The 24,496-nt window shown below is 41.3% G+C and overlaps 2 protein-coding genes across 4 annotated transcripts in view; one reads left to right on the top strand and one right to left on the bottom strand.

The window, feature by feature from the left end:
- The window catches only part of Lamp5 (lysosomal associated membrane protein family member 5), a 32,206-nt gene extending 28,298 nt beyond the window's left edge, over positions 1–3,908 (top strand). For both annotated transcript variants that reach the window (XM_029560673.1, XM_008827195.3), the window contains one exon: positions 3,028–3,908. In XM_029560673.1, coding sequence (XP_029416533.1) covers positions 3,028–3,206 — 179 coding nt within the window. In that variant the 3' untranslated portion in view covers positions 3,207–3,908. The remainder of the gene's footprint in view (positions 1–3,027) is intronic.
- Positions 3,909–14,532: 10,624 nt separating this feature from the next.
- Positions 14,533–24,496, bottom strand: part of Pak5 (p21 (RAC1) activated kinase 5) — a 342,836-nt gene continuing 332,872 nt past the window's right edge. For both annotated transcript variants that reach the window (XM_008827193.1, XM_008827194.1), the window contains exons 8-10: positions 21,306–21,431; positions 19,183–19,317; positions 14,533–16,743 (exon numbers count right to left, since the gene is read on the bottom strand). In XM_008827193.1, the coding sequence (XP_008825415.1) occupies positions 16,588–16,743; positions 19,183–19,317; positions 21,306–21,431 (417 nt within the window). In that variant the 3' untranslated portion in view covers positions 14,533–16,587. The remainder of the gene's footprint in view (positions 16,744–19,182; positions 19,318–21,305; positions 21,432–24,496) is intronic.

The following is a 24,496-nucleotide window of genomic DNA, read 5'->3' as shown; positions in this document are numbered from 1 at the left end:
GGCTCCTTTTTTTTTTTTTTTTAACGACAGGGTCTCACTATGTAGCCCTGGCTGGTCTAGAACTTGCTATGTAGACCAGGATGGCCTCAGACTCGAAAAGATGTGCCTGCTCCTGCCTCCCAATTGCCAGCATTAATGGCCTGAGCCACTGCCAGCTCTCATGATTCCTTTAACACCTCTGTCGCTTGACATCTTCTATTAGTCCCACTTCTTGTGTTAGTTTAGGTTTTTCTTAAAGCACCTTAAAAAGCTTTGAGAAACCTCAATAGTGTTCCAGCCTCCCTCTTCTTTCTCCTCTCTCTGTCTCTTCTCTAGTTATGCAGCTGAGTTAACTCAAATTGGGCTGTTTGTTCCAGATGGGTCTTCCTTTAGCCCCAGGCACAGTACTTACCTCCTTGATGCCCCTATTGCCTTATGTAGAAGATGGGTATAATATTGTTATTTTCCTCATGGGGTTGTTATGGAATAGATGAGAGATAACCTTTGAGTGGAAAACTGAATGTCAGTTTAGGAAATATGAGCTTGGTGAGGTAGTGTGCACCTTTAATCTCAGCACTCAGGAGGTTGAGACAGCATGATTGTAAATTCAAGGCCAGCCTGGGCTACAAAATGAGACTGTCTGAAAAGAAAGAAAAATTAAGAATATGGAATCTTTTAAAAAGTTGTATACTTAGTGAAATTTCCTGTTAATTCTTATTAGAGAGGAAATATTTCTAAGATTCAGGAACCTTCCTTGTTCTTTCTGTTTGTTTTATACATGCTGAGAAGAGTGAGTTCATGGGGATTCTGGAGGAGCCTGGCACACAGTAGGGACTCAATAAATGTTTTCTGGGCCATCCTGACTTAGTTTTTCAGAAGAGGTATTGAAAGCTGATTTTATCCACATGGCTCATAGATTTGGTGAAAGGACAACTGATTAGCAACAAAGCGTGAATGTGTTCTGGTTTCTAGGGATGCAGTTTTGGTAAGCTCTACCAACTATTTACTATTTACCCACCAGAAGATCTCAGAAATTTTCCTTCCATTCCTCTCGTCTTCTTCTACCTTCTCCCTCTCCTGGATCTCACAGTGGAAGGAATGAACCAACTCCAGAAAGTTGTCCTCTGACCTACGTACACACACACATTTTCTCTTTCTCTCTCCCCTCCTCCCTCCCTCCCTCCTTCCCTACATTCCTTCTTTCCTTGTCCCTTTCTGTTCCTCTGCCCTCCACCCCCACCACTTCCCTCCCTCCCTTCCCTCTTTGGAGACATATTAGAGACACAGGGCTATTAAACTATTTTGATTTCAGGAGAGTAAAAAAAAGACTGAACTCTGGGATGTTGCTGACATTTTCTCTCTTAATATAAATACTGGCTACATGCGATATTCAAATGTGAATATTCATGCTTTACTTAAAATTATAGTCCAATTTAAATATATTAAAATATATAAAATTTAAAGTATATATGTATTTTAAAATGTAATGTTTAAAGTATAGGAAAATATGGCCAGGCATGGTAGCACATGCCTTTAATCCCAGTGCTAGGGAGGCAGAGGCAGGCAGATCTCTGTGAAATTGAGGTCAGCCTGGTCTACATCTAGCCTGGTCTACATAGTGAGTTCTAGGCCAGTCGAGGCTGCACAGTGAGACCCTGTCTCAAAAAACAAAACTGCAGAAAATATTTAAAATTTATTTTTATTTTATTCTCTTTTTATTTTATTTTATTTTTTTTTTTGAGACAGAGTATCCTTGTAGCCCCAACTGGCCTGGAACTCATGATGTAGACCAGGCTGGCCTCAATCTCACAGAGATCCACCTGCCTCCCAGTATTAAAGGCATGGAATACCATGGTGCCTGGATTAGAAAAATTTTTAAAGAATATAGTTCAGAGTATTTTTACCTATACTTGAAATGCAGACACTGCCTAAAGATAGAACCATTTCCATAACAACTGAGAGTTCTCTGTGCTCTTTTCCTGTGCATAAGTGCCTTCCTGATTTCTAGGACCACAGACTTAATTTTACCTGTTCACATCAATGAAATCATACATTTCATACTTCTTTGTTTTTGATGAGTTTTATTCAATGTAATATTTTTGAGACTCATCCACTTTGCAATATGTTGCCCATTTTATTCCTCTTCATTTTTGACTAACATTCTATCTTAGGAGCATACTATGGTTCATTCCGTTTGGATGGACATTTTGATTCTTTCCAGATTTTGACTATTCTCAACAAAGCTTCTACAAATATTTATGCTTTAGTCTTTTTGTGCCTGTACATTTTCATTTTTCTTGGGTAGATATTAGGAAGGAAATTCTGGGTTATGAGAGAGTTTGTATTTGTTTTTATCAGGAATTACCAAACAGTTTAGTGGAGCAGTTCTTCCATTTCCCACTAAGGGTGTTGAGTTCTATTTCCTCCATATCGTTGCCAGAACTTGTTATCTCCAGTCTTTTAGAACACTGCATATATGTATGCTTCTTCCATGCTCTATGCATATGTGCATTTCAACAAAAAGTTAAAAAACAGCTGGGTGTGGCAGTACACCCCTTTGGTCCCAGCACTCAGGAGGCAGAGGCAGGCGGATCTCTGTGAGTCTGGTCTACTTGGCGAGTTTCAGGTTAACTGGGCCTACAGAGCAAACCTGTCTCAAACAAACAAACAAACAAACAAAAACAGAAAACAAACGAACACAAGAAAATCAAAACAAGTTCAAAACAAAAACAAAAATAACATTGGTTAAATTTAATTCTAAGACATTAGAAATTTAAATAAATCCTCTGGATTTTTAAATAACTTTCAGAAATCAAAAACTGAATACATTCTCTTCATAAATTGATATACATTTACTTATATGGATATTAAGGCTAGGCCTTGGAGTTTTGGGGGAAGTATTAGTTCTGGAACTAGAAAAGGCTGGCAAATCTTCAAAGGTTTTTTTGAGAGATTGTTTCATCTCTTTCTATCTTGGTATTGATAGGAGGACTTCGGGTTCGGAATAGTTTGACTGGAGCTGACTGCTTTTCTTCCTTCTCATTTCAGAACACAAATGTCCAGTGGATGAGAGAGAGCAGCTGGAGGAGACCTTGCCCCTAATTCTGGGCCTCATCTTAGGCCTTGTCATTGTAATAACACTCGTGATTTACCACATCCACCATAAAATGACTGCCAATCAGGTGCAGATCCCCAGAGACCGATCTCAGTACAAGCACATGGGCTAGGGGCCATTAGAAAGGCAGCCTCCACGTCTTGCCCCCAAACTGGACCCAGTAGAACGACAATGGCACTTTCCACCCGTACACAGGATACACCAACATAGCTACACTCCAACTGGCTTGGGCACCTGAGGCTTGCCCGGCCAGCATCCATGCTTAAAGCCAGGGATGGCGGACAGGTCTTGGGATTCGTGGGGTGAATGGCAGCTGTTCTCTACATGCTGGGGAGTAAGGGCGGGGAAGCTACACAGCCAGCCTTCATGCTCATGATGACTCGACAATGACTCTAACTCTATAAATTACAGCACCTGGAGAGGAGGATCTCACTTTTATGCTTTGGGACCAGAAACACTTCCTTTGGGTGGAGACCTCTTTAGGTCCAGAGGACTAGGGGTGCTTTGCTCCCTTGGCCTCAGCTGGCTTACCTACACAGTTTTCAATGCACACAAAATACAACCTCATGCTCCCTGTGGCAAGACCCCTGAAAGTGATCCATGCTTCTGGCTGGCACTCTGCATGTCTAGTGATCGTTTTGGGAATGTTTCACTGCTACCTGCACCCAGTGATTTTTCAGCACAAGAACCCGTTTAATGTCACTATGCACAGTTATTTGGAATTCATAATGTGTCAGGTCCAAGTGAAGGGACCTGAAGAATCAATTCATGTGAGTTTGTTTTTGAAAATGAATTAAAACGCACTACTCTCTGGCCTTTGTCTGTTTTCTTGAAACAAGAAAACAAAACTACAGTGGTTGCTTTAGCGTCCAAAGGAAAAAGAGGGACAGATCAAAGTGAATTTTCTTTTCTTTTTCTGCAAGAGGCAAAATGAAGACAGGGTAAGCATGAGATGAAGGACATGTTCATTTTCCATCACTGTGATGAGTGCCTGAGACCAACGATTTATAAGGAGGAAAGGTTCATTTAGGCTCAGATGGAAATGGCCTCAGTCCCTGGTTGCCTGTCCACATTGCTTTGAACTCCTGGAGCATTCTCCCATCTCAAGGTGTCCAGAGGGACAGTTTGCACATTGGGCCAGCCCTGGCTGCTTTGATGCCAGTTGCCATTGCTTTGTTATTTTATGTTTGCTTTTGATGCAGAAACAGGTCAAAACAGTGGCTCATCTGTTCACATTGCTCAGAGAAGGGGGGAAAGAAAACAAACAGACCACAGATGCTCAAGTACTCTATTAGCTGTCATTTTTCTTTTTTATTGGGACTTTAAACAGAACTGCCTCTGGGTACAAAAGGATGCTGGGTCTGTCAGCCTGGAAATGCCAGGCCAGGTGGACCATATGCAGATTCCTTTGAGGGGCGAGTTATTTTTTTCTTCCCAATTTTTATTCCATGTGCATGCATGTGTGTGGGGGTACACGCATTTTTTTCCATGTGCATGCATGTGTGTGGGTACACAAACCCGTGGGCATCTATACAGCAGCCAGACACTAGGTGTTTTCCTCTATTGCTCTCTGTGTCCCACCCCCATTTCATTTCACTGAACTTGAAGCTTGCTGTTTTGCTAGACTGACTCACCAGTGAGCTTCTGGGATTTGTCTGTCTTTGCTCTCCCCTGCCTCCCTAGTTACAGGCATGTGCAGTCATACCCACTTTTTTTATGTGGGTGCTGGGTATATGAACTCAGGTCTTCATACTTGTATAACAAGTGTTCTTACCCACTTAGCCATTTCCTCAGTCCTAAGGGTGACTTTGATTTAAATTCTAGGCATAGTTCTTCACAAAATCCCCTTTCTCCCAGGAAACAGCTTCTAGTGAAACTGCCTCAGGGTGAGGCATAACTGTGCTTACTGATTGTCCTATCTTCTTAGTAGTAAAAGCTTGGCAAAACTTCAAGGATGTGGGAGACATGAGAGAAATACACATGGAGAAATGGGAAGAAGCATGTTCAGAATGCCCCTTCCTGCTGGGCATCTCTGGGAGAGAGCCGTGTGGTTTTTGTATGGGGATGTTTATTGAAGGGGCAGTCCAAATTATCACTAGACACAAAGATTTCTCTGGAATTGTCAATTGTCAATTCCTCAAAATTGTCAGGCCAGTTTTTCACCTAAAAAGCTGACTGTCCATCATTAGAAATACTAAGTAATCTGAACCGGAGAAACAACTTTAAGTCAAGGTGTCTTAAGATGCAATTTGAAACCTAGGAGACAATGGAGAAATGTCAGCTCTAAGGTGTTATCCCAAAATGGCTGAGAACTTCAATGATGGGTTCCCAAAATCTGCAGTTTTACTGTTTCCCAGGTAATTTTTATGCAGAAATATGAAAACTTTGGGTTACAAAAGTATTACTACAAATATGCAATATTATCCAAATTATTGGGCTAATATGTGCGCATTTTCTCACTTGAAAATGGAGTTCACTCCTTGATCCTTGCAAAGTTACTTGAAGATTCATGAAAGTCCTTTAGTACAGTGCTTGGAAGCTGGAGTTGCTCTTTTAAAAGTATTGTTAATGGTATTCTTTTCTAACACAAACACATTTCTTTTTTTTTTTTTTTAAATATGGGATATCACTATGTAGCCTTGGCTGGCCTGGAACTCATTATATACAACAGGGTGGCCTCAGACTCACAGAGATTCACTTGTCTCTGCCTCCCAAGCGCTGGGACTAAAAATGTGAACCACCATACCCCAGCTCTAGCACATTTCTTAACATACTCTCTATAGTTTTACTTACCAAACAATAGTTCATAATCAAAAGGATTTAATCCAGGCTTTATATTAGATCTAGCATCATCAGTTTTTCTGTGCAAATTTATTCTGAATTTAGAGCATGATTCTATGCAAAGATTTCCACCCCACCCCACCCCTCTCCAAGCTTAGAGGATTGTCATTTTGGAAGTGAGGCATGGATGGGGGAAAAAAACATCTTCAGTGTTTACTAATTTCAAATGAAACATATGATTTCTTTTGTCAATGAACATATATTACAAAGCACTGTGGTGTTTGTTAATTTGTCATAAAAAATTATTACGCTTTTCAGTAATATCTAAAAAGTCACTTACATTCATCACTGAAAATATGGTGGTTTGGGCTGGAGAGATGAATCAGCAGTTAAGTGTACGTGCTACTCTTCACGGACCAGAGTTCAGTTTCCAGCGCCCATGTCAGGTGGCTCACAACGACCTACAACTCCAGCTCCAGGGGATCTGACCTCCTCTTAAAGCCTCTGAAGGCATCTGCACGTGTGCACACAGTCCCACACAGACACATACACCACATATTCAAAACTGAACTTACGGTAGTTGTTAAATCAAGTCATATTATGTAAAGCACACCACAAGTTAAAATTTTGATAACTATACTTCATTTCTCTCATAAACCTATATATTTTGCTTTATGTATTTAGAACATTTTTTTTCTAACATAAGGCCAAAGTTTTAGGCAGCCAAGTATGTTCAGATACTAAATAAGTGCAGAGTTAATGACTACTTCAGCTGCCATTTAAAGTAACAAGCCTTGTGGCTAGAGAGTTGGCTCAGCAGTTAAGAGCACTGACTGATCTTGTAGAGGACCCAGGTTCGATTCCCAGCACCTATATGGTGGCTAACAACTGTACATAATTCCAGTTCCAGGGGAATCTGACACCCTCTTCTGACCTCCACAGGCCTTGCATGACACAGATGTATTTACACGCATGTGGGGAATATACTCATATACAAAATAAAAATAATAAAACATTTTAAAGTAACAGAGCCTTTTAGATTGTCTGCTACTATGGAGGGGTTTACAAGGGCCCACAGAACAAATGAGGTGACAGGTATGACAAGTGTTTATTGGTACCGATCATGCACTTTCTAGATTCTTTATTGAGTGTGAGTACATACCACTAAACACAAGGTAAATATCGCCACTTTGTAGAACTGACATGTGCGTGTGTGTATGCATATGTGATATAGGTAGATAGTATTGCTATATATCATTACCTAACTTTGGGGGAACTTGATTATGTTATTTAAGGGGGGTCATGCAAGATCCTGAATGCCTTTATAACTTTTAAGTTCTTAAAGATGCTATCAGTAATGAGGAATAACTATCAAAGCAATTGCCCCATGAGTAAATCTTTCAGGGTAAAAGATCTCCTTGCATATTTTTAACCCAGAAATCAGCAACTCATAGACTTTTTCAAGTTTGTGTTTTGTTCTTAATTAAATCTATTTGTGTAGGAGACACTATCAGAGTCCCACCAGTGTTCTTACATCCTTCCTGGAGGCCATTTGCTAAGAGTTCCAGGAGCCTCTTGTGCCTGTTCTGAAAAACTGTACTCACGTACAGGTGAGCAGGAATTTCTGGGAGTTGATTCTCCAGGGGCAACAGTCAATCAACGAATGACAGAAGATGGTGGGTAAGCACCTCAGTACCCTCATCTCATGAGGACAATTTCAAAATGCCTCTCAGCTTTCTAATGGACTACCGTCTTTATGACATTGTGCTGTGTGGCTTTTCCTGGTTAACAAATATCTACTCACCCCAGAGAAAGTAACACTACCAGATCAAAGAGCCAATTCCTCCCAAGTATAGCTTGGGGAACCTATCTGTTTGTTGAGGTTACTTACAGGAGTTTGGGTGAGCAGTGATTGCTACCTCTCCACTGGCTACATCTGACTCTGAAAAGACCCTGAGATGGGTGGCCAATCTCTTGCTCAGTATATATATATTTATTTATTTATTTATTTATTTATTTATTTATTTATGTTCATTCATTCATTCATTATTCATTCATTTTTGTCTTTTTGAGACAGGTCCTCCCTAGAGTCCTGGCTGACATGGAGCTCACTATATAGACCAGGCTGGCCTCGATTTCATGGCGATTCATCTGCCTCTGTCTCCCAAGTGCTGAGATTAAGACATGGGCCACCAAGCCTAGCCTAAGTCTACTTTCTTTCATTTTAATGAATATCTTTTACTGAGTTTTTGTGCATTTCATACAATAAATCTTAATCATATTTAGACCCCTCCCTCCCCACCTATACCTCCTATACCCTCCCACCAGATTTCATGTATTCTGTCATTTATTTAAGGTCTGGTCAAGCTTTTGTACCCAGATGACCCTCAGTGAAAGCTCATCCACTAGAGTACAGTCAGCCTATCGAGAGTCACTCCCTTAAAGAAGATCAACTCTCTGTCACCCAGCAGCGATCAGCTGCCACTAGTTCCTTAGCCAAGGATGGAGCCTGCTGCCCATTTCCCCAGTTCTATGCTGGGTTTTTGTCTGATTGAGTTAGCATGGGTATTGTACATGCTGACACTATTGCTGTAAGTTCATATGAGCAAGTTCCCAGAGGCCTTAAAGCCTCTGTTTCTTTATGTTCATGCACCAACCCGGGACCTTACAATCTTCCTGCCCACTCTTTCGTAATGGTCCTTGGGCCATGGGTGGATGAAGTTTGATATAGAAGTCCTATCCAGGGAAGTTTCCTATTCTCCACACCTCGACCAGTTGTGACCTTCTGTGTACATCACACTGTTGCATGGGGAAGCTTTTGCTTGTGAGAGTTGAGGGATGTATTGGTATTCTCTCTACCCCTGTTTCACTATGCTCCGTGAGCCTTAGGTGTAGAGATTCCACTGTAGTAGTGTCGCTTAGAGCTAGGCATCTCACAGACACATAGTAACTGTGTGTGATCAGTTGTGGAACTCTGTAATAGATTTCATCTGCTACAAAAAGAAGCTTCTTTGGTGAGTGGTATGTGGTATACTAGTCTATAAATATAAAGATCCATATTTATCATATAGTAAGAAATTATATTTGTCTAGAGATATGACACAGATAGGGTTTTCTTTAGGACCTCTCCGGCCATATGTGTTTGGCTATGTTTACAGTGCCCTCTTATTGAGTGGGCTTTATGCCCAAGTAGATGGCTGTTGATTACCCCCAAGATAAAAGTGCCACCACTGTACCACTATAGTTTTTTGTGACAGCCATCGTTGTTATTGAACTTTAAAGCTGGGGTTGGACTATTGATTGGTTGTCTCCCTTAGCTGTTTGCATAGTATCCTCTTCAACTATGAGAACTAGTCTTCATGGAGGAGGCTTACAGGTCAGTTCCCGTTCCATTGCTTCAAGTCCTGTGTCTGAAGTATGTTGTGTCTTCAGCAAAGAGTCTTACCTTCAAGTTCTAGGAGGTAATCAGTAAAGTAACATAGACTCAGGAAAACAAGTGATGTATGTTCTCCCTCATTTGTGGATCTTAGCACCAATGCCTTATATGTGAATATATATCCTGGTGTAACAGCAGGAGCCAGGAAAATGGAAAGGGACCACATAGGAAACGGGAAAGAGCCCAAGAGAGGGGATGGAGGGAAACATGCTACCAAGGGGGAACTGGGGAAAATGGAGGTACTCAACTGGGAATGGGGGAGGGAAGGACATACAAGGAATCATGGGGGTCTGAAGAGAGGGGGTAATATGAGACAGGTGTTATCAAGGGGGAAATTATCAAGGGGTTACTTTAACTGGGGAAGGACGAGGGAGGTTAGATGGGAAGAGAAGAAAGAGAAAGTTTTAAAAAGCTTAGATGGTGTGAAAAATACACATACAACATCTGAACATGAGCACATTGTATACCTGACAGATATGCAACAAGAGACACAATGCTAGACAGGAGTATCTCCCTTTGAGTTGTTGGTCAGGGCAGTCCAAGAGAATCCCCAAACAGTATACTTACTTTCTTGAAGGGGCCAAGTATACATACCATAGTCTGAGAGGATAGCTGCAAATCCCTAGGGCAAGCTTGATCTTTTGGCCACTATCACTCTTCAATTCTTTCCTTCATTCACCCCTTTATCACATTCCAGGGGCCCCCTACCATGCATTTGACTTTCTGTCAATTTTTCTCTTGAAAGTCTGGCTCCACAATTTACACCAGAGCTTCTCCTACCCTCTACAGACCACATCTCACCATGGCTTACCAAGTCACTAGAGTACTGTACTAGTCCCAAGGTCCTTGATAGATTAACTTCTTAACTTCCTTGTGAGCACAGCCTTGTCAAACGTGGTGAAGTAGGCACCAAACATCACTTACTACATGCTCCAGTTTCTTCAGTAATGCTGCTTCTTTCTCTGTCATCTTCTGGTCTTTGATATTCATGGGGCCCTCAGCTGGTGATAGTGAGGTGTCCCTGATGGGCTTGTATAAGCCCATCTACCAGGGACTGATTTTACTCATGTCTCCTCAGATTATACAACTTTTATCTCAAGGAGTTATTATTACTCAGTTTCTCTGCTTCTGGGGTGATCAGATTGATCTCTGCTACTCTTATAGCCCACAGCGTCACCAGCCAGCCTATGAGAGGCTCTTTTACTTTTTATTTAAAAGTCTTTCCTAATTAAAGCAGTTTGGATGTTGAGAAGTCCCTAACTATCACAGATTTTCCTTAAAAGTCAGATCTGAAGTGTATCTCCTTCACTTATATTTGTTCACTTGCCTCTTCAATGGTCCATTCTTCCCACAGAATCTAAATTTTGGGGGCCCAGAAAGTACTTGTTAGGACAGATCTATTTAGTACTCTCTCTTGTATCCTACCGGCTGTAAGAAATGGCAACCCAGCACCTCCATTTTGTCTGCCCTCTTCCCCCCACCCCCCACTTTTCCTGTCAAATCAGAAGCTAATATAGAGGATAGCATCTATATGTATTTTGCCATTCTAATTTCTTCCTTACATGTGCAGTGTTTTTCCTGGGAAGATAACTGAACCTCAGTTGCATATCTTACCGCCCAGAGCAAAGGCCGTGCAACTCCCATCATAGCCCGATTTCAATCCCATCCCATATGTTCTGCTTTCCAAGATTATAGTCTAGTCCATCAACCATGTTTAGGGAATCTCCATCTCACAGGAGACCTTACTGATCAAGGAGACATGGCACCCCATACTACACAGTGAAAATGACTATCCTTGGATTCTCCCATGGATACACCACCCTCAGCTTGGCCTTCGTTGCATGTCACTCATGTCAGAGAACATGCAACTGTTATTATAGCAAGAAGTCATAGCATCCTACACCTCGTAGAGAAAGGTAGTCATGATGGGATTCCCTTATGGATGTTTCACCCTTAGATGGATCAGCCTCAACTGACTGTCTTATCACCAATTAAAAGTTCACTGTGCTGGATAGCTTTACTGTCAACTTGACACACCTGGGTTGAGGGAGCCTCAATTGGGAAATTAACTCCATTGGACTGGCCTGTGGCCAAGTCTGTGGGGCAAAGACAGGGAGGAAAGGGTTTATTTGGCTGCCCCAACTTGCAGTTCATCACTGAGGGAAGCCAGGGCAGGAACTGAATCATGGACCATGGAGGAATGGTGTTTTCTGGCTTGCTCTCCTAGCCTGTGCTCAGCCTGCATTCTTTTTTGTTGTTGTTTGAGATGGGGTCTTCCTATAGCCCCAGCTGGCCTGGAACTCACAGAGATTCGCTTGCCTCTGCCTCCCAAGCACTGGGATTGAAAGCGTGTGCCACCAAGCCTGACCAGCCTGCATTCTTATACAACCCAGGACCATCTGCTCAGAGGTGGCACCACCCACAGTGTGCTGGGCCCTTCCATGTCACTCAACAATCAAGAAAATCAAGCCTCACAGACATTCCCACAGGCCAATCTGACAGAAGAAATGCAACTGAAGTTCCCTTGACCCAGGTTCCCAGAGTGCCACCTTTGTCAGCTTCCTGATGGAGGTGCATGAGAAGAAGCATGACCCTGAGTTCCTACCTTGGGCTCCCTGATGAACTGTGACCTGAGAGATGTAAGACAAATAAACCCTTTCCTCCCCAAGTTGGTAGTGGTCAGAGTGTTTTGTCACAGCAATGAAGAAACCAGGACATTCACTCATCTTTAATCCTGTTGGTCTCTGTTCAGGTGCTAATTATGTTGCCTGACTTTTCCTGGGAAAAGGTGAACAATTATCTTTTTACCACAAATATGGCACTGGTGATAGACCAAAGAAACAATCCCATTAAGTCTAGCTTGGCAAAATTATGAGTTTATTCCGGTTGTTTACAGGAGTATAGTTAGCTTTCAGATAGCTGCAGCACTCAAAAGCTCCATCCCAGCATGGATGGTGACTCACAAATAGTAATGCCTGGTGCTCCTTGCCCAACATAGAGGAAGTTCCTCTGACTAGTCTCTTCTTCCCTAGTAGTTGTTTGTTGTTTATATAATCTCAAGAAGGGGGCCTCATGAATCTTAAGTCCTTGTGAGTTTCCTGAGTCTTATGAACCTCCCTCCATCCTCTATCCCTCCCAGAGACAGTGTTTCCATTTGGAGGAAATACCTACATAGCATTTGTTCCTCTTTGACTTCTTTCTTCACTCTGGCACATGGAGCTTCTCAGGGTCACTGCACAAACAAAGAACGTGTGTTTAAATCTTTGTCCTAGGCTTCCTTTTTGGTATAACCCACAGTCAGATAATGTAATCTGAAAATGGAAACATAACTAAAATGCACACAGTGCTCACAGGGTGGCCTCCCTGCGCATTCATGCAATCCTGTGCATTGTCTACTGTATCAAGCCACCTTCGCAAGATTTTCCGTTTGTGTATTTTATATCTGCTCCAGATACAATTCAGTGCTCTCTCTCTCCCTCCCTCTCTCTCGCTCTCTCTCTCCCCTCTCTCTCTCTCATCTCATTACCTGTTTCTTTGATCAGATTGAGAAAGGAGTCTGACTCTGAGTTGTTAACTTACTGGAATGATTTTATTTTTCTAGTAATTGCTAGTGAGTGTGCTATTCCAAGTGGGTAATGGAACACAACCATAACTCAGCTTGATTCCATTTATCTAATCCAGCTTTCAAAGAACCAATCTCTTCCCAATTCAAAACCAGCACACCTCTCCTTTGCGTTGGGTGACTTTGTACCAGGGGGAGAAACAGCAGTGGGAATGCTATGGCAGGATGCACAGCATGCTTCCATAGTCCATAGTCCAAAACATGGAGTCTAACACTGTGATAGGCCCAGGTCTAGTGGGAGTGGGGGGCATGGATAACCGGACCTCATTGTCGTCATCTGACCTCAGCTGACTTGAGATGCTATTGGAAGAAGGGATTCCTAAACCTCATTCTGATTCTGCATGAAGACTATAAGCACTGCTGTTCAGAGGCATCTTTATGTAGATGTTATATGTGATTTTTAGAGTAAGTTTCCAGTTCACTCTGATCTCACTATAGAAAAGTCAACATATCTCCCTTTAATTCCCTTTAGTCATCACCAAGGTACAGACCTCAAACGGACTTTGTGGGTTTGGCATCTCAGTATTTTTAATAAATTTTTCTTATATTTATTGATGATTGTGTGTATATGTATGTGTGTACATGAGTGCTCTTGCTGTAGCATGCATGTGGAGATCAGAGGACCACTTGCCAGTTTTCTCTTCGTAGCATGTTGGTTCCAGGGATTACGCTCAGGTCATTAGCTGGTGGTAAGTGTCCTTACCTACCGAGCAATCTCTCCAGCCCCCATTACTTAAAAAAGTAGTTTGATGTGTCCCTTGCTTCTTTTCCATGCTCCATCAGATGTGGTCAAGAGAACTTAATGCCTACTCCTGCAAAGGTGAGGGCCTGCTGCGGAAGGTTGCCTCCCTCTTTCTCTTTCTTGACACATGATATACTCTGTTCCGCCTCATCCGTCTCTCCCAGGCTTCTTCCTAAAGGTTTTCACCTTCCAAGATTTCAGGACAAAATATGAATTCTTAACAGAAACATTCCCCTTCAACTTACAGGATCAATGTTAGTGTTTTCCTTGTCAATCAAAGAAGAGTCAGGGGGTGAACACTCACTAGTCTTTCTCATCTTTTTTATAATATTTGTTGATAAAAGGCCACAAATCAAAGCAATGCCCTTCTAATAGAGAGGTAGAGGTCTTCAGCTCTGAATCTGGTTTTCCTTGAAACTGGTTTCTACCGTTAGAATTTAGTATATTTTTCCTCGGTAGGGATATCTATCTGATAACCTTTTTCAAAATTTTATTTTTAATGTTTGAGTGCTTTTCCTGCATATAGGTAAGTGCACCTGGGCATAAAAGACAGAAGAGGGTTCTGGATCCCCTGGAACTACAGTTATGGAAAAGTGTTAGCCACATGTGGGTGATGGGAACTGAATCCAGGTCTTCTGCAAAAGCAGCCAGTGCTCTTAACTACTGAGCCATGTCTCCTGTCCTCTATATGACAATCTTAATTGATAAGCTCTGGGAGAGGAGATGTTTATCTTCAGTTTGTGACACCATGATGTTAACTTTAAACAAATTCATTTGTATCCCCCAAGATAATAAACAAACCATTCCTATTTACTCAATAAAGCAAATTCAGAAAATAAGTATTTCCAATAACAGAATGGGAAAAGGCAAACATTTATTTTTATTTGCAAGTGCAGTTTCTGCCAATGATTAGTGCTCACAGATCCTTTTAAGCTACAGTAACATTTGGTAAACTCAATGAATACTTTAAAAAATAATAAGGAGAAAATTACAGAAAAAGTTTCCAATACACTGTCAAAAAATGTTTAAATCCAAAATCCATTATTTCCTGCAATTTTTTTAATGTTTATTCTGGTTAAAAAAAGGGTTGTCTCGTACTTTGCACTTCTACATTATCCTGGTTGAATTATGACAGTCTGATTCTTGACTTCTTAGGACTCCATTTTCTGGATTGAGATTGCTTCTGTTCTTACAGATTTATATTAAAAACTTAGTAGTTTACATAAAACATTGATTTTCTGTGTTTTATGAAACAAAATTACATATTTTATTTATGGTGAAACGTTTCCAGTTTGGGGAAAAACTGAAAATATAATCAGCAGAAGGTCATTTATGCCTTTTTTTCCTTTTAAACTATAATAAATAATTCTCAACCTATTAATTACAAAATTCTTAATTATGCTTAGAGCAACCAGAGCATTTTCACAAATTTAATTTCATATTTATTACAGTATGCAAAGTCATTAAGAAAAGCCTCTGGTTTCCAGTTTGGTAACAAATGGCTTTTGTCTGATGCATAATTAATAGAAACTAATGATGACTATGTAGCTTTTCCAGAGTTTTAAAGGCAAATCTATATTGGCCTACAGTTAACATGCAAATTCATCCAACAAGCAACACAAATGTATTGTAGTAGTCATTCATTTTTATCAACATTCGAGAAGATCTAGACAGCAGCACAACTCTCCTATGTGGGAAACACATTTTAACATGGTCACCACAGAAGTTAGACCATGCCTGGTAAAATACCCCTTGCTAATTCATCCTCTATCGTCAGTTCAGACTTCCAGCACAATACATGAATAACAGCGAGTAATACTGTGGTACGAAGGTAAATACAGACAAGAGTTTGGTGTGCTAGCACACAGAGTTTTAGAAACAGTGACAACGAAACCAAACATCTTGCCTTCTTCACTCTCCTGTCCCTTTGTGAGCCCAGAATTTCCATGATGTCACTGAAACATTCAATTTGGGGGACTGAGTTCAATGATCCCAGCACTGAAATTGCTCCTGGGGGTGGGATTTGGCCCTAGGGGTCCCCGTACACATTTGAAGGTGGGTGTCAAGGGAAACATCTTGGTGTACAAAAATGGTTTGCTACCATAATCCTTGAAGGAAAATGTAATTTTTCAGAATATTTGGCATCACCCCAAGGAATAGTTTGGTGATACTGTGGCTCAAATTTTATTTCATTATTTTTGGTCAGATAAGTGAAATGTACACACCATCACCATCACTCTTAACTCTTCTTCCATCATATAAGACACTTGTTAAGATAAGAAAGATATTCTACTAAAGCTGACGGTGATTGAGAGTCATTCAGTATTCAAAGTTCCTAAAGAATCGTTGGTTCTCTGAAAGGGATAAAAAAGTAGGAAAGGCTTTGTTCAAACTCCTGCTAGTAAATAAGTATTACTTCAACCGATACAATGGCTACGTGACATCAAATACTATAAATTATCAAAACTATCGTACAGAAAAATTACAAATTCATTGCAAAATACATTACACTGCTACCATTAAGAAAAAAGTGCTTTTTGTTTTTCCTTTCTTTCTTTTTTTTTTGCCAGAAAAGTATTCTTTCAATATAGAAAATCCTATGCGGTACCCTGCATGTGGCTAGGATATATCATAACGGAGTTTGTACTGAGTCCTTCTGATTTGCTGGATGAAGGGCTGAAAGTATATAATAATGACTTATTAAAGCCAGGGTCCAAATGACCATGCCAGCTGTCAGTGGAGAGATGCCTATTTAAGACACAAGAAGATGCCCTGGTCTGTTGAACCCTGCCGGTCATCGCATTGTCCCACCAATCAGCTGGTCTAGAATGCATGTTCTGTGGGTTTCCTCATGTTCTCCTGAATTATTCTTATGTCCCTGCCTAGCTTTGTCTCCTATGAATCAGCTCAGCTCAGTGATGCCTGTATTGTCTCATGAGGGGAACGATGCAAGATGGTGGACCTGACAATTTTAAGAATGGATGTCCAAGAAGTTCCTGGGCTGTGGCTCTTTGAGAGGGCTCCCTCACTAACATCAGATCCAGGAATCCCCGGAGTACTGAAGAAACCTGTGAAAACAAATAGACACCACACTGAAGACTAACACAGAAACATAGCCCAGTCCCCTGAAATGGTGCCCCACCTAATTCTATTAAGAACCTCAAATCATACAGTTATTTTAAAAGAAAGATATTATGGAAATAAATGCAGGTGTTATCTTCAATGTTGCCTTCAAAGTCTGAAATAATAAAGCTAAAAGATAGAGAGATTATTTACTAAAGAAAATGATGCAAAGTGCTAAGAGCAACTTGTAAAGTGACTACATAGGTACTGATGATGTGACAGAGTATAAAAGGCAATATTTTTTTTAACAATGCAGCTATTTAGACTCCATGGACTCTTCATTCACAAAGAGAAGCAAGTTTTTATACGTCTGATTGATAGACATCATTTTCTCTTTCAATTTTTACAGTGTGCTTTTCTGAGGTCTTCTTCACATTCAAGTGCACACACATTAAGTGAATGTCCTGATAGACTTTAATATGTGTTGACATCTTGCTACTTGCTTTTCATCTCTATTGAGATCTAGAATATTGCTACCATTTCAAGAGGGTACCTTGTGCCTCCTTCTGCCTCTACTTACCTCCCTGTAAAAGCTAATGACTCTTCTTACTGCTCTAGGATATATATTTGTTTCTTCTGCTTTTGAGTTTTATACAAATAGTCACACTGTGAACTCTTCTCAGTCTTACTGCACTCAACATTTTGTCTGTGAGATTCATTTCTGATGCATATGATGACAAAGCCTTCATTTCTTTTTATTGCTATGTAATATTCACTAGCCAATTATTCTACATATCATGTGTTCTTCTGGGAAACAAGCAGGCTTTTTCCAGTTTTGACCATTAGGATTAAAGATACTCTTGTGTGTATAATATTGACATTCATTTCTGTTGAGTGTGGGGCTATTTTCACACAACACATTTTTAGTCATTTTCATCACCTGCACTTAATCCAATCTAGCAAAAGTTTCAAACTCTTACTGAGTTCTAATAGTTTCCTTTTGTTGCATGTCCATAGCCCTGAATGAACAATTCTGAGTTTTCTTCTCTAAGGTTTAGGTAAGAGAAAAGGGAGGTTTCTGTCATTTCAGACTGTTCTCTACAAGACAGCCTCACATTCTCTCTCACTTTTACAAAGCAGATGAAGAGAGGAGTGGTTGGGTCAGGGCTGACCTGGAAATGTCCAGTCATGCAGGAAGCTGACAGCTAGAAGGGTTCTTCTTGAACTAACCAGGTGCCTGGGCTCATCCCTGGTTTGGGAAGTCTTGGAACACGTGAAGATCACATTTGGTCTCTGATATGAATCTGTCCTTTGTTACCCTGCATGATGTAGCTCCTTCCCACCTCTCTGAAATGTCCCGTGCTTGCCTCTTTGTTGTGTTACCACAGCATACAAGCTTTCTTCTTCAGTTTCAGGTCCTTGCACCTGATGTTCCCTCTGCCTGGGATGTTTATCTCCAGACCTTCGCATGGCCGGTACCTTCTTTCCATTTGGGTTTCTGCTCAGATGAGCCCTTCCATAAAGGGCTTCCCTGACTTTTCAACCCAGGGCAGCCCTCAGTCCCCTCTCTTGCACACTTTGTCTATTCACAGTACTTTGCTTTATCGTATGTACTGCATTGTTTTATCTGTGGTGATTAGTTTTTGTCAACTTTACACAAAGTAGAGTCACCTGGGGAGAAGAAACTCCAGTTGAGGAATTTCTTCCATCAGACTGGCCTGTGGTTATTATATCTGTGTGGCACTTCCTCTCTTGCTAATTGGTACAGGAGGACCCAGCCCATTGTAGGTAGTACCATCCCTGGGCAGGTGGGCCCACCTGGGCTGTATATGAAAAGTAGTTGAGCAAAGCATGGGAAGCCAGCCAGTGAGTAGCGTTTCTCCACGGTTTGGGCTTCATTTCCTTCTTCAGGTTCCTGTCTTGAGTTTCTGCCCTAACCTCCTTCAGTGGTGAACTGTTACACAGAAGTGTAAGATAAAGTAAACCCTTTTCCTCCTTAAGTTGATTTAGGTCAGTGCTTTATCATAGCAACAGAAAGAAAACCGGAACATCATCCATTTGTGTAAAGCTTATCATCTGTTTCTCTACCCAGAATGCAAGCTCTACAACAGTCAAAGAATTTGAAGTCTTATGCTGCAACATCCCTAGCAGTTAGGAGTCCCTAGAGGATACCGGGTACTCAGTGAAGACATAATCATCCCTTGAGAGGTTAGCTGGTCACATTCCACTTACAGATGAAAAACTTTGGAATTAAAGGTGTTAAGTCACTTGCCCAACAAATGCACAGAAGGACAGAGGTTGAATCTAGATGACTAAGTCCAAGATCCATGGCCCTAGATTAGGGTTTTCCAACCCACTGGATTCGATATGCCAGTCTATGAATCAACAGAAAAACTGACAGACCCAGTAACTCCACTGGACATAGCAGCACACACACTTCTCACCTTGTGCAGGTCCTTCACTCTTGGAGGTAAACTGTCCCGGATCCTCCGCATCGCCTGGAGAGGAGGCTCATTGAAATATGGGGGTTCACCATCAATCATCTCTATCACCATGATCCCGAGAGACCAGATGTCCACCTGTTAGGCATATCCACTGTTTATGTCAGACAAGAAGAACACTCTGGAGTGCTGGATGTGCCCATAAAACCCAGTACATCCATACTCATTCAAAAATTAATTGATCTGAAATTTCTCAAAATTTGCAATAAAAATTTATAGGCTGAGTTGTTGAGTTACCACTTTTTGGCTAATGATCTTTGTTTACATTTTTAAATTTTTACTAAAAATTTTTATTTATTTATTTTTTTATGTCTATGAGTGTTTTGCCCGCATGTACTTAAGCACATGCATGTCATACAAAGCCTGAAGAGGACAGAAAAGGGCATCACATTCCCTGGAACTGGAGTTATAGCTGGCTGGTAGCTTCCATGTGGGTGCTGGGAACTGAACTCAGGTCTTCTGCGTGAGCGGCCAGTGCTCTTAACAGCTGAGCTAGCTCTCCAGTCCCTGTTTACAATTTTCAAAAAGATATACTCACTTTTTAGTTTTTGAGTATGTGTGTGTGCCCGAGTGTACGTTTATGCACCCTGTAAGTGCAGGTGCCTGTGGCATCCAGAAGAGGAGGTCAAATCTGCCGGAACTGGAGCTACAGGCAGTTGTGAGTCACTGATGCTAGGAATCAAACTTGGGTCTTCTACAAGAGCAGTATCTGTTCTTATCTGCTAAGTCACTCTCTAGCCCATTTGCTTTTCAAGATGATTCCAGTAAAGGGTTGACTAATCATTAGAAATGAAAAATTTGACAATTTTAAGTTTAGAACTTTAATTTTTATCCTGATAACTTCTGTATTAACTGCTTATCAGGACAGATGAAAAAAAATCAAACGTTTACATTATAAAAATAGAGGGAAATGTTGCATCGAAACCATAAGAAGTTGAGAGATTTTTTTTTTGTGACAAACTGTAAGGAACTACACTGTACAATGTGGAACATACTGTCACAAGTTAAACGTTCATGACTAGTTCTTTCCTCACCCTACCTTGGGGTTATCGACGTATATTTTATCATTTTAGAGCCACCTATGCCAAATTATGCTTTATAAAGTGTTTTTCGGGAGTGGACAGGAGGGAGCTAAGACAAGCATCTCTGTGTAAGGGATGAGAGGGCAGGACGATGAGACGCCAGCGCAGCTGTGACCCCCACTTCTGACCACGGCTGTTTCAGCCTCATTGCACCTCTTCTCTGTGCTCTGCTGCTCCAGCTCCTGCAGTGACTTTCACTGAGGATTTATCTCTTGGAACCAGAGATAAACAGGCTGGGTGCTCACCCGAGGACTTTGCTCATCAGTCCAAGCCATCCAGAGTGTGGAAGCTTCTTGTCCTCCAGTGCAGAGTCTGTGTGCCTCAGAGATTCTACTCCACTGTCCTCTCCTTAGGAAGCCTTTGCTCCACTTCCTAGAAACCCCATTTTCATATATCTAAGCGCAATCCCTTAATAAGGTTTATTATTTCCCTTCCTGAAGACAGAAAAATCATACTATATTTTTGAATATTATAATATGCATGCAATTTTTCTATCACATTTCTGTTATATTCAAATATTACTTCCATTTTTGGCACATTTTCTGAGCTTCTTGCTCTTTTCTGAAACAGTGATGCATGTCTAGCATGTTCAACCCCAAAAATCGAAACTGTGGCACTGTGAATAATATAATCCCTATGGAGAACAGCAATTCACTTATACTAAAACGTCATGTGTAATGTTAATTCTGTGTTGTATTCCAGTTGCATTGCCTTGCAGCCTGCCACTGAGTGGGATGGGCATTTTAGTGTCTCACCTCCCCAGCCCACTGTCCATTGTAGAACCCCATGGAAAGCCTCTGGATGAACATTCTGGTGATGTTCTCAGTGGTGGTCAATGTCCCTTTTGTCATAACTGACTCTGCACCAAGTCAGTGGGTAGGGAATAACTGTGGAGTTAAAACCCTTTAACACCAACCAGGACCACTGTGTCCTTGAGCAGGACCTGAACTCTGCAAGTACAAAAAATGCCCTCTATCCACTTACCTCTGTCCCATAAGGTAGCCTGGAAATCACTTCAGGCGCCATCCAATACGGGGTACCCACCAGTGATTTTCTCTTTGGAACCTCTTTGGAAACTTGAGCACAGAAACCAAAGTCAGATAACTTTATCTGAAAAAGAAAAGAAAGCAACAAATGAATACTATTTATATTGAAATACATTGCCTGCTAGACAAAGAAAGGTATACATGGGCCTGGAAAAACTGAAAGTGAGTTTCAAATTCAAGCTCATTTTCAGGCCTCAGAAATAGAAAAGAAGACATTGCCAGGCCCTTTTATTCAAAAGGCGCAAATACATTTTGATGGAAAAACTTCTCACAGATCCACCAGGGTTGTCTTCCAAATGTGTGAACTCCTGCAGCTGTTTTCTGTCGTGAAATTATGAGAGAACCACAAAGAGTTCTTACAAGTTAAATATACCCCAAACAATGTATTTATTACATCTCAAACCCGCAACACAACCTCAACAGTATTCACTTTGCTTTAGTATAAGCGAGAGGCTGTTCTCCATAGGAGTTTTATTCATTCTGCTGCAGCTTAGATTCTTTGGGGTTGAACACATTAGATTTTTATGTACCATGAAATGATCAAACAGCCATCATCTTTTCTGTATTTGCAATGTTGCAAGACCTTCCTTTATCTAGGTTGCTGAGACATCACTTTGGTGCCGGCTCCCTTCCTCTTTTGGCTTAGTTCCTTTGCCCATGACAAAGTTGCCAGCGTGAACATCCACATAGCTGTAAACATGGCCATAGAAACTGGGAGCCCGCACTTTTCTAAAGTGTCAGCCTAAGGACTCAGTATGTGTTTCTTATTTATCTTTGACATGAAAGTGCCCTGAAAAACCTCACCCAGAGCTCTTGAGAACATACTTAAGAACAAACTGCATCTGCTAACCTATGTCTTATTAATGTCTAGACTCTATTTATACTGCTGGGAGGCACAGTAGTTCCTAGTCATGGTGACCTGCTCTGAACTTTGGATATCCTTAGAGGAGAGCATCAGTGGACAAGTCACCACAGTCAGTGACAATAGAATTGAACACTGCTTAGCACCGGTTCAGAATGATCATCTGAAGTCAAATTGTTATAGATTAAAAAGTAAAGCCTCTCGGGTATGGATTCTCTTGATATGCTTCACACCTTTCTGTGCCTCCTTCTTCAAACCTTCCCTTGCCTCTGGCGGTCCTGCTACCCACACCTCCCATATTTGGAACCCCCTGACCTTTTAGTTTCAGGTTGCACTTCTTTCTATCTGCTTTGGCTGGTTATTTTTGCCTCCTATGCTGAATTCAGATGCTTTTCTCTGCACAATCTTATATTTAGAGCTGGAAGTGTATCTCAGTGGTACAGTACTTGTCTAGAAAAACAACAGAAAACCCTTGAATTTCCAACTATGATTGCAAGTATTTTTTTTAAATTAAAACATTCTTTTATATTCACTTGTATGCGTGTTATGTTGTATGTACACATGTATGTGCACCTATGCATGCATGCTCATGAAGACTGGACTTCAATGTTGGGTGTCTTCCTCTATCATTCTCCACCTTTGCTGAGACAGGGTCTCTCACTGAATTTGGAGCATCCCGATTGAGTAGAAACTCCCTACATCCTTCTGTCTCTGCCTCCCAGTGTTGTGATCATAGGTGTGCACAGTTTTATGTGGTGCTAGAAGAACTGAGCTTAGTTCCTCATGCTTTCATAAATACACTACCTGCTGAGCCATCTCCTCACCCCCTAAGGTTTTCAAAACGATTTAAAAATTTATTATTACTGCGTGTACACACATGATGTGAGGGAACATTTGTCTGTGTGAGAGTGTGTGTGTGTGTGTGTGTGTGTGTGTGTGTGTGTGTGTGTCTGTGGGTAAGAGGACAACTTTGTGGAGTTGGTTCTCTCTTCCACCTTTCTGTGGGTTCTGGGGATTGAACTCAAGTTTTCAGGCTTGGAGGCAAGTGCCTTTACCCAGTGAGCCATCTTGTCAGCGCATAAAACTTTTTTTATTGATCTTTCTGAGACAAGGTCTTCCAATAGCCCCAGCAGGCCTGGAACTCACTATGTAGACCAGACTGGCCTTGATTTCAGAAAGATTTGCCTGCCTTGGCCTCCAGAGTTCTAGGATTAAAGGCATGTACCACCATGCCCAGCCCATAAAACTTTTTTTTCTTATTTATTTATTTAGACACCCACTTCCCAGGTAGCACCCTCCCAGAGCCTCCCTCCTCCCACTAGAGCCTTTATACTCTGATATCCCTGCTACTGTCTGCTGTGTTGTCAGGACCCCCAGCCATTCCCCACTACTTGCCCTTCTGATGAATCTAGTCAGCCTATCTAGAGGTCTAGAGGTCTTTGTTTTAGGAGGGTCAGCTGTTCTTCATCTAGCGCTAATCAGTTGTCTATATTCCATTGGATAAGATTGGGGTCTGCTGTTCATTTTCCAAGTTCTATGCTGGGTTACTATCTAGGAATCCCTTTGGCCACCCTGGCTATCAACTCAAAAGAAGGTATTGCTTGTCTGGCATTGTTGCTTGTTATATAGCCTTTAGTTATACATATGGCCTCTTATGAAATTATGTTGGCCCATTTAATCTTTGGTTACACTTTCCTTTTGGGTGTTTAAGGCCACACAGTTGGTCCAGATAAAATCAATTTATTTTTACTTTTAAGGTTGTTTGAGGATCTGTTCCTCAGGGGTCATATGGGCTTGGGAGGAGCCCCTGGCACCTTTCTTTTACCAGTTCCACGTATGTGAAGATAAGTCAAAGGTCCTGTGTGACCATGGTTGGCTTCCCTTGGAAGGATGGAGGAAATGATTCCTCTGTGTTGACCCTCCTTTTTATAGACTGGACACTGGTTCAAGTCCATCTGGTGGGGTCTCCCCGGCCTCCTTGATCAAGAGGTAACGCACCACAATTATAGGACATTTTGAGAGATGCTCATAGTCCCCTGAAACTAGTCGACCTAGGAGGGCAAGGAGCAAAAGGTGTCCTTTATGTCCCTCTGACCAAATTATTATAGGCCTCAAAGTATGTCTGTTATACATCCAAGAAGGTTAGTTCCACCAGTCTGGTACTTTTAATTACTGTGTCTTGTATATAAATCTTGGGCAAAGACCAATTGTTCTCATAGAAACCTTACCTAGACATATATTTCTTGATCTGCTATGTATAATTTGTC

This window comes from Nannospalax galili, unplaced genomic scaffold, assembly GCF_000622305.1.
Source record: "Nannospalax galili isolate Female #2095 unplaced genomic scaffold, S.galili_v1.0 scaffold151, whole genome shotgun sequence".
In the NCBI taxonomy this organism is placed as follows: domain Eukaryota; kingdom Metazoa; phylum Chordata; class Mammalia; order Rodentia; family Spalacidae; genus Nannospalax; species Nannospalax galili.
This window is presented reverse-complemented; position numbering and strand designations above follow the sequence as displayed.